General features: G+C 30.4%; 1 protein-coding gene across 1 annotated transcript; it reads right to left on the bottom strand.

Moving 5' to 3' along the window:
• Nucleotides 1-200: 200 nt before the first annotated feature.
• On the bottom strand, nucleotides 201-3493 carry LOC111982952 (cuscuta receptor 1). The gene is made up of 4 exons (XM_024014571.2): nucleotides 2977-3493; nucleotides 2629-2784; nucleotides 736-801; nucleotides 201-641 (listed from the first exon to the last, which is right to left on the bottom strand). Exons 1-4 carry the CDS (start codon nucleotides 3452-3454, stop codon nucleotides 463-465), a joined length of 879 nt encoding a protein of 292 aa, XP_023870339.2. The 5' UTR covers nucleotides 3455-3493; the 3' UTR covers nucleotides 201-462.
• Between the last annotated feature and the right edge of the window lie 7602 nt (nucleotides 3494-11095).

The raw sequence follows: 11095 nt of genomic DNA on the forward strand, positions 1-11095 counted from the left end.
TTTGAATTTAAAAAGTCATTATTTTGTTTGTGGGCTTATTTTTTATTATTATTATTATTATTATTTTGTGGGCTTGTTTATTATTTGGTAATAGATCATATAACACTCTTGTCTATTTCATTGTAAAATACTAAAAGGCATAAATNCGTAACTCTAAAACAATAATAAAAGTTTTTAGGTATAGAAATTATGAAAGAGTGAGTAATATAGTATGGCATGAATTAGTCACAGCAAAAGATTATGAGCAATGGCAGAGTTAGGATTTCAATTTTGGGGCAAGATTAAATCACAAAATGGAAAGTATAATTTTATCCAAACTCATTATTTTAATAATTTTTATCCATAATCTCAATTAATTATAAGCATATGGTTCATATTATTTATATATAAAATAGTCAATTCATTACTAATAAAAATTAAATTAAGAGAAAACAAATCAATGTAAATGGTATAATTTTCCTTTTAATTTTTTAAAAAAGAATGGTATAATTTACCTTCGATTGTAAACGATCCTTCCAAATTGTTATATCTTAGATTTAAGGTCTTCAATGATGGGAAGGTGCTCAATGACTCAAAAATCCGTGCACTAAATTTGTTCCAACCCAAATGTAGGACTTGCAGCTCACCTAAGTTGTTTGAACCTATAGGTAAAATAAAATATATAATAATCATTTGACATACCATATAAAAGAAGGAATTTGATTTGAATCCATGAACATATAATTTAGAAATTACCTTTGGTTATCACGAAGTCATCGATCTCATTGCCAGTCAAATGGAGCTCCTCCAAACCGCTAAATGCTTTGAATTCCATGCGTACATATAAAAATAAATAATAATTTTTTTAATTGAAATTTGAAATTAGAATCCAATTTTGTATCATGTATCTAAATTTATGTGACGACCACATTATAATTTTTTTTTTTTGGGACAAATAAGAGTATCCAAACCTCTTCAACTATTTGACTAATTATTCACTTTTTTTTTAGAAAGAATTATCCATTTAAGTTTGTGTCATGTGTCCACTTAAATTTTTTAATCTTTATGTTGAGTAAGTTAATGAGTGCAAAATACTAAAAATAAAATATTAATGAACTATAAAATTTAAAAAAAAAAAAAAAAAACTAATCACATATACTCAATAAAATTCACCACACAACAAAAATCATCACACATTCTTTCTTATTACAAATTAGAGAAAAAATTATCGTAAGTAATTTCAAATTTGAGTAAGAATTTTAAAATGTGACTAATCACATTTAATTTCTTTATAAAATAATTTGACTAATTATTTATATTTTTATGATAAAAATTGTGCTGAATTTTAAATGTATCTGTACATATGCATGTGTTACATGCTATTTTTTTTTTTGAATAATTTGTCTAATTATTTATATTTTATAATAAAAATATAATATAATTTAAATGCATTTATGCGTTTGCATAGGTTATAGGTTAGTATTTATATAGATTTCCATCTTTGATATGGACTTTTCTAAATGTTAAAAATATCTCATTTAGTAAACAATGGCTTTTCTTACAAATGTTTTAGGAATATAGTCAACAGTGTCACGTGATTCCCCATAAATTCTTTTCTTACCTTGGATTTTTTTGTGGTTCGAATATACCTCATCAATAAACAATGATTTTTTTTAGAAAATAGAAGGTGTTCAAACTTTTTCGAGTATCTGACTATTCACTCGAGTATATGCAATTCTCCAATCTCATGCGCACCATGTTATTACAAGGAGAAATTCCATGGAGTAACCCCAAAATGCTAGCAAGAGGTTTCAAACCTAGGAGCTTATGAATATCAGAGAACTTAGAAACCACTAAGCCAACCCCTTTGAATTTAAAAAGTCATTATTTTGTTTGTGGGCTTATTTTTTATTATTATTATTATTATTATTTTGTGGGCTTGTTTATTATTTGGTAATAGATCATATAACACTCTTGTCTATTTCATTGTAAAATACTAAAAGGCATAAATCTCACTAGACGAATTCATAACTCCAAAATTAGGATGAATTAAAAATTTTGGCATTATGAAAAAAAATAGAAAAGTCTATAATAATAAAGAAAAAATAATAATTTCTTTAGTTGATTTTATTTGGATTATTTTAAGAGAAGTGCTATGTCCACCGGTAATAGCTAATAATAAGTCACCACTTAAGATTTGATATGAAAGTATTGTGAAAATATTGTGGACATAAAATTTCTCTTATTTTAAGGTTATATTTGGATTTGATGATCTAAAAATAAGGGATTATATATATATTTATGTGTGTGTGTGTGTGTTTGAAGTAAATGTTAACGACAAAAGATGATTTTGAATTCTGAGAGTCTCCTTGGCATAACACTTGGGTAATTAAGTTGAAATCAATTTACCCAATTTATTTCAAATCAATCCACAAATTGATAAGACTTAAATTCTTTCATGATTGTATTAACTATATATTAATAGAATAACATTCTTTTAAATACCTTAATTTAAAGAGTTTGAATTTGGTGACGATAGGATGTAAAACTCATGTTTTACACTATTTAATAAGAAATTATCACATTAACTTTTTTACTTAAAACTCAATATATTCTACCCACAAAAATAATTTTAGGTAAAAGATTTACCTTGGGTGTGGAATGATCCATTCAATTTGTTTTCACTCAAATCTAGTACCTTCAACGAAGAAATTCCACTAAACGATGACAGGATGCTGTTGTTGAAACGATTATTAGCCAAGTTAAGCATCTCCAACTTGCGCAACGCTGAGAATCTTTCAAAACCTGCAATTTAGTAGAAGCTTTAGTTTCTATGTCCACAACTATATATTCCCACAACCCATTTATAGTATAAAGTGAATCCTAAGCCACAACTAATTTCTCGTTTGAAAATTCAAAAAGAAAAATATAAGGCAAGAAGTAAAACATAATTTCAACAAATACTACCAATTGACTTTGCTTAAGATATGAACATACCTTCATTTGGGACCCATCTACTAATATGATTATCATCCAAATCGAGGTACTGGAGCTCTTCAAAGGGAAGAAATAAAGAGGCATTTAAACACCAATCTTCCCTACTCCAAGAGATTATCCCACCAAGATCAAGTTGGATTACACGCCCCGTAGTGTTGTTGCACTTCACTACTTCCCAATCACAGCAATCACTCTTGTTGTGGGTTGAATTCCAAGTTGGTAAATAATCTATATAAGCTGTGGAGTTTATGGAAGCTTTGAGTTGCAAGAGAGCTGCTTTCTCTTGTTCCCAGCAACCAAAGCACCCATTCACACCAAATTGAACCAAAATTAACACTACCCACCACCAAAAACATCCCGACTCCATTACTTTTTTTTCTTTTTCTGATTTTCTATGACAGTAAGACTGACAAAGTTTTTGTCCAACTCTCTCACTTATGATTCCAACTGATCTTGAGATGAAACAGGCCACCGGCATCCCACATATATATTGTTACCAAACAGTCCACATCATCATTACAATATATCTAATAAATGCTTACCAAAAAAAATTCTAATAAATGCAAAGCGTGTTTTTTTCTTTCGCTTACAGTTGGCAGGCACTAAACAAGAAGACTAGAAGACCAAAACCCAACAAGAAACCAAAGACTTTTCTTCCTAGACAATGTTTACTTGTTTAGGGTCTGATCTTTTAACCACCAAACTTGGAATGGAAAATGCACAATTCTTTAAAAATTCCAACGCTTGGGTTCAAACCACCATAAAAATGCAAATAAACCGATTTAAAGGTATATATTTAAAATTTACACAATTCAAATTCAAATTTCACTAATGATATCATAACCATAAAATAACACACACACACAATATTATAAAATGATGTCATGGACCATTTCAAGTTATCACTTCTCAACCTTCCTAGATGCACCTATTCCAGTTGCATGTAAAATAAAATTAAGCTATATTATTAATTACCTTGAGAGATAATTAAATTAAAAATAAAACATAACATATTAGGTAAATTAGAATAAGTAAATATTTAATATGAATTGCACTTAATCTACTCAACGTTAGTAGTAAATCTAGCACTGAAAGTCTTTATACTTGTAAATTACAACTCAAGTTGTCGAGTAGTTTTGTTAGTCACTTCATCTACAATACAAAATTTTAATATAACTTAAGTATACCATGAAAGTAAATCAATAATAAAGATTTAACATTTTATAACTATGACTATTATATAAATTAAATTACTTTCAAATCCATATAAACAACTTTTTGTGCACAACAAAACTTTCACATTCTTAGGCAAAAGAGAAGATTAGTATGGAGTAAGAATTTTTAATTTTTCCCAATGCTAAGATTAAATAACCAATTTTTTTTTTTTTTCTTTTCAATTTTGAACTTTATCTTTAGATAGTTATTGTTGCAGCAGCTACATTTTTTTTGGTAATGCAATTCTAGTGCCGTAGTATGGTAGTGATTGGTTACTTGTATAGCTTATGTGGTTTTTAAATAATGGCATGGCAGACTTTTTATTTTTATTTTTTTATATTTGTTAACTTCCCCCTTTTTTATGAACAATGTGCTCCTAAAACTAAACCAAACAATGAAAGTATGAAATTATAAACAAATATGATTTTATTTGTTTACTAAAAAAACGTTTTAAAAAAGAGGTCTATCATGGGTCAATTCTTTCTCAAAAAAAAAAAAAAAAATGGATCATGAGTCAATCCGTTTTTACTCTGGGTTAAATCCAATATTGCCAAGTCTATCTACACATTTGGTATTACCATTATATGTATTGCATTATTATTATATTATTATATATATTATTATTATTATTTTGAGAGAATGTATTGCATTATTTGAGAATACGTAAAATCAAGAAGAGGCCAGAGAATTAGGCGTTAACTGTGCCTTCCTGATTCGTATATATCTTGGAAAATGTTTCCTAGTGATGACTAGTTCATACTATTTGTATGATGTGTTTTGCATTATTTGAGAAGACCTAAAGTCAACAAAAGATTAAAGACTTGGCATCAGTTGTACTTTCCAAATTAAAAAAAAAAAAAAAAAAAAATGTTATGTCCACAACATTTTTACAACTTTTCCACAACAAATAACAGGTGGTTAGTTGTTATAGTTCAAATTTGAACTTAACAATAAGAATACTTTTTGTCCCAACAATACTAATCAATAACAAGACCTACCACTTAAGATTTGTTAAAATGTTGTAGACATATCATTTTTTCAAAAAAAAAAAAAAATACAAACAACTAATCAAAAATTATGGACAAAAAAACAATCACCTAAATTTATTAAAAAAACACAATCATGCCAAAAAAAAAAAAACAATATATATATATAATATATACATATCACATCCAAATAAAAAAAAAAAAAAAAAAGAATAGCAAAACAGAAGAAGCACGTATTCACAGAGTTCAAAATGAATTTAAAAACTTTGTGTCTTCATTGAAAGAGAAAAAAAGAAAAAAGAAAAAAAAGAAAGAGCAACCAACAAACAAGTATAAAAGGAGAGGTAGTTCAATTCATTGACTGTAACAATTTCTCACTCTTTATTTCTCTCCAATTTGAGGAGATTTGAGTTTTGATAGGTCTAAAGAAAGACACATGAACCCCACCGGTTTATGCCCCCCCTTCCCTCCNAAGAGAAGACACATGAACCCCACCGGTTTTATGCCCCCCCTTCCCTCCCAACCATTTTCTCTTCTATTTTCTCCTTTTTTATTTTTCATTCTCTCTAAAATCATCTAAACCAAACATATCATTAGTGCCTTCTTGGAAAGGGTCTCATAGTGAACACTAGTTCAAGATAATGATATTTATGAATTTTGCATTATTTGAGAAGATGCACACTCAAGAAGAGACTGGAAACTTTGGTTTCAATAGGGCTTTCATGGGAAATGTTTCGTAGCGATGACAAGTCCATAGCATTGGTATTACAAGCTTTGCATTTATTTGAGAATACCTAAACTCAAGAAGTCGCACACTCAAAAGAGGCTGGAAAATTTGGTTTCGATATTGTGTTAATGGAAAATGTTCAGTAGTGATGATTCACTAGCCCACAGCATTGGTATCACTCTGGTGATTTGAGGCCCGTTTGGTACCGTTGTTCTATTAATGTTGTTTGTATTTTTTAAAATTATGTATAGGTAAAAAAGTGTGTAGAAGTTTGTGTAATATTATTTAAAAACTGAAAACTATTACCTAAAATGTCATACCAAATAACCTATTGTTTTCTTCCGTCTTTAATTTCCCAATTTTGTCCTATTCAAGAAGACCAACACTCAAGAAGAGGTCAAAGTCTTTGGTTTGAATGGTAAATGCTGATCCTAATTTCGTATCTTGTACTATCTTGGAAAATGCTTACTTATGACTAGTCTATTCGTACTATCAGCTTTGCATTAATTGAGAATACACAAACTCAAGAAAATTATTAAATGCCGAGTACTTAAGCCTCACCAGATCAACTACCTTTTATGAATTTATATCCTGTGCTTTCTTGGAAAGTGTTTCATGGTAAATGCTAGTCTATATCACTAGTATTATGAACTTTGCACCTAGACCATGAGAGTTGAAAGACTTTGGCGTACATTGTATCCTTACAGCCACCACCATGGAAATTGTTTTTCAACTAAAATAAAAGGTGGGAAAAAATTATTTACTTTCATTGAGAAAAGAAAAAAAGACAAAGGATATGTGCTTTCACCAAAGAGTTAAAAGTGATATGATATTATAAAAAGATATAAGGATGTAGCTCCAACATGAAAAAATAAAAAATATTGGCACAATGCAACGCCCTTGGGCAAAGCCACTTAAGCCATTGGCTAGGGCAACAAAAATTTTAAATTAATAAAAGTTTTTTATAATTAGAAAAAAAAAATGTGAACTCCCTCACTTCAAGATGGCCTCTAAATGGTGGGAATAATAAAACCCAACTTTTAGGCTGTGTTTGGTTCATGTAAAATATTTTTTGGAAAATATATATTTTTCGGAAATGCTATTTTCGGGAAAAGAAAATGTATTTAGGTATTTGGTTGCATTCCAAAAAATGCTTTGGAAAATATTTTCTAGTATTTGGTTGTGTTGTTAAAAATGCTAAAAAAAAAACCCATTTTTATCATATTTCTCACATTTTCTTAGAATCCAAACATATATTATTACAGAGAATCAAAATATATAAACAATCAAAGAAACAAAAATCAAAACAAAAAAATCAAAATCCCAAGACCAATCGTGAGAGAAGGGCTTAAGTGACAGAGAGAGATCGGTGCAGCCAGTGGGGGTTTGAGATGGGTTTGTGGAGAGAGATCGTCAGAGTGGTGGGTACATCGGAGTGGGTTTAAGGAATGGGTTTTCTAGGTTTCTGGGTTTGAGGAATGGGTTGGGTTTTCTGGGTTTCAGGGATGGGTTTCGGTCGAGCAAGAGCAACGATGTGGTGTTGGGGTTGGAGATCTGGATTGTGACGATCAGAGCATTGCCGTGACGATACACGTCCTTGTCCGGTTGGATTTTGAGAGTGGGAACTCGTTGATGGAACTCGGACTCAGCAATGGTGGTGTTCGGTGGATTTCGGTTCAAAAGGGAGAGGGAGATCGAGAAAGAGAGAGATCGATGGCGCGATCTCACCGCTATGTCTGGGGGTTGAGGCGCGATTGACGGTGCGATTTTCGTTTCAGCTCACTCTCTCTCTCTTTGCGCATCTGGTCTTCTTTCTCTCTCTCTCTCTTTCTCTCGTTCCGGAAGTGATTTGAAGGTAAAAGCAAAACGGAAATGCTTTTACACCCTGGGAGCCTTATTTTACGATCAACGCAGAAAACCATTTCAGTTTGACCCAATTTTCGGTAACTACCAAACACACTTTTATGGAAAAGCATTTCCGGAAGTGGTTTGAAGCCAAAACAAACGCACCCTTATTTGAAATCATAAACTTTTTTTTAAAAATAAAATCATATGAATGCATCAAATTATCATTAAAGTTAATCTCTCATAATGACTTTAGATTTCAATTTTTTATATGCCCCTCTCCCACACAATGGAATGTCAATATTAGCCACCTAATCTTTCACATGACCGTACACTAAATAATCTCTCTCTCTCTCTCTTGTTAAAAGTAGATGTTAGAAAAACTTAAATTTAAAAATATAATAAATAATTTTGTATATCAAAAAGCTAGAAAAATAAAATTAAAATAATTTTACAATATAAAATTCAATAATGATATTTTTATGATATTTGAATAAATGAATAAATAGGAACCTCAAATAAAATTGTTGCCTTAAGCCTCAATTTGTCTCGGGCCGGCCCTCACAATGACATAACAACAAGGGAGATGAATTTACATCTTTGTTCACAAAACAGAAAGAGTGATGCTAAAAAAAAAAAAAAAAAAAAAAATCTATGTTGTCATTACAAACTAGTGTGTCACCAATCACCAAAAATTAAAAAAGAAAATTCAAACACTTCATTATTATGTTTTTAAAATCCACCAATCACACCTATTATCGTCATCATTTGTAATGGTTATATGGTAAAATGCATAATATCTTTAATATTTTCCAAAGAGAAATCTCAATGGCCCAAGGTAAAAATTATCATGTGTTTGATATTAGATAACTTGTAAGAAATACACCGTTTAAATTGCATGGGATAGCATGGGAGAATGTATCTTATTAGAACATCTCATGAAGTGCCCCTCTCATATTTGGTAGGCTTATACACCTATAAGACCCGCATGTTATAAGAAAGACACATCATAATAAGACTGTCTCATAAGATAATTTCACTTTATGCATCATTGATCTCCCACAAAAGTAACTTGGCATAGCTTCCTCCAATAAGGCATCTCTAGGATTTTTTTTTTTTCTCTTTAAATAACGAGTTTTTTTATCCTTTATGCTGAACTAAAAGAGGTTATTAATTTCTTATTGTTTCTATGAATGGGACATTTTCGAATGATACGTATCAGTAGAAAGCTTAAGGTACGTTGGAGAAGAGTTGAAATGTTGTTTATTGTTATGTCATATTTTTTTTTAATTAGGCAAGGTGTTCTTATTGGTTTGAAGTGCCACGTCAATTATACACCATGATTACTTAATAATTTTCCATAACATGAAGGCTTTTCTTTATAAGAACCATGAAATTTAAAGCTAAATTTGTATCTTGCCTTCCTGGAAAGTGTTTCATACATCATGATTACTTAATAATTTTCCATAATATGAAGAGTTTTTTTTTTTTTTTTATTAAATTTTAAGAACCATGAAATTTAAAAGTAAATTTGTATCTTACCTTCTTGGATAGTGTTTCATAGTGAATACTTGTCTTGAACTTTGCATTATTTGAGATAACCTAGAACGCGACAGTTGAAGACATTGAAGTTTGAACCCTATCATATCTTTCCACCCACCCCCTTTGCATTATTTGAGATAACCTAGAATGCGACAGTTGAAGACTTCGCACCCTATCATATCTTTCCACTCACCCGCTCGAGAGTTTTTATTTATTTTTTTATCTTTTTCAACGAATATAAAACAAAAAGGTGAAGAAAAAAAAATTTCCTTGTCAATGAAGAAAAAAAATTCCTTGTCAATGAAGAAAAAAAATTACCTTATGAAACAATCTCATGGACCATTCCTCTCATATTTGATTGTCCCCACTTGAGAACCCACATGTTGTAAGAGAGATGCACCATGAGACAATCTCATAAGATAATTTTTCTTGCACATAAAGGTGATCACATTGTGCATCTCTCTCAAAAGGAAAATAACCCTGGATTATCAGCTTTTAAAATTGCTAGCAAATGTGGCTTTAGTTTCTTCCCACAAGGCATCTCTAAGAAATTTTTTATTTTTCTAAATGATGAAGCCTCATCATATTTGCTAAATGGGATAATTCTAAATGTACTACTATTTCTGTGAATGTGACTTTTGTTAATGGTTTGAATGAATGCTACGAATGTGACTGTTGCTGTTGGTTTGGATGAGTGCTACAATGGGATTTGAAAATTTGCCTGTTGAACTTATGTCATATTTTTGGAATAAGGTAACTTGTTTATATTGATTTGGAGTACCAAGTCAATTGTAGTCAGTGAGTAGCTAAAAATTTCCATAGAACGGAGGATTTTCTTCATCAAAACAATGATTTCTAAAACCATACAAAACAAAGAATTAAAAAGAGAGTTGATTCTCAAACAAAGGAAATAAGCTCATCTCATTTTTTAGGGAAATTAACACACTATTTTACATATTAAACATTGAAATGCTTTCACATGATGCCCCAAAATTGCTCAAAATTTAAATAAAAATCAAAAGATAAGAAAACTGACAAGTTCATTCTTCAGTACCTAGAAGAATCTATTTAATCTTTTTTTTTTTTTTTTTTTTTTGAGAGGAAATCAATTTCATTATACCAAAACAAAAAAGGGTTACAACAAAGAGCCACCAGCATGAGACACAGCGAGAGGCTCTAAATCTGATACAACAAATGATACACAAGGTGGGGTAACACCTTTCCAGACTTTAGAACAATGATTAGCCTTGGCGAATTGAGCAAGCTCGTGAGCAACCATGTTGTAGTCCCTTTTCAAGTAAGCAAAAGAGCAGTAAGAGAACAAGGCTTTGGCCTTCAAAATACCTTCCACCAAATGACCAGCTTCACCACCAATATTGCCATGGATAATATCATGAATAGCCGAAAGAGCATCTGATTCCAACATGATCTTGGGAGATAATGACCCAGAAATTATTGGTAAAACGAAAAGATACCTGTTGGCAACGGGCACATTCTCAATACCTTTTATAGCTTCTGAGATCCATGGATAAACAAGATTGTTCATCAATCAAACGGACAAACAAAAGGCTCTAATGGCATATTGAAATCATTCCAATTCTCAAAATAAATAATGCAATGTCCACAAAAAAAAATTTTTTAAAGCAATTTTTTCAATGAAAATAATAACATATTTGTGGTGGAGTTTTGAATTATTGGGCATAAGATAGTATTAGTTAATTTTGGAATGGGCCAATTTAAATCATGAAGAAACATGTTAAGGTTAAAATTTTAAATTTTGATTCCAAGATAATTTAGAACAAGT

The sequence above is a fragment of the Quercus suber genome, unplaced genomic scaffold (genome assembly GCF_002906115.3).
Source record: "Quercus suber isolate HL8 unplaced genomic scaffold, Cork oak 2.0 scaffold_33, whole genome shotgun sequence".
In the NCBI taxonomy this organism is placed as follows: domain Eukaryota; kingdom Viridiplantae; phylum Streptophyta; class Magnoliopsida; order Fagales; family Fagaceae; genus Quercus; species Quercus suber.

Bases quoted from the DNA above. Each gene is read 5' to 3' on its own strand.
- LOC111982952 (XM_024014571.2), bottom strand. From the start codon at position 3,454: ATGCCGGTGGCCTGTTTCATCTCAAGATCAGTTGGAATCATAAGTGAG. The intron at 2,785-2,976 runs GTATGTTCATAT...ACTAAATTGCAG, and splicing joins TAGATGGGTCCCAAATGAAG to GTTTTGAAAGATTCTCAGCG. The intron at 802-2,628 runs GTAAATCTTTTA...TGGAATTCAAAG, and splicing joins TGGATCATTCCACACCCAAG to CATTTAGCGGTTTGGAGGAG.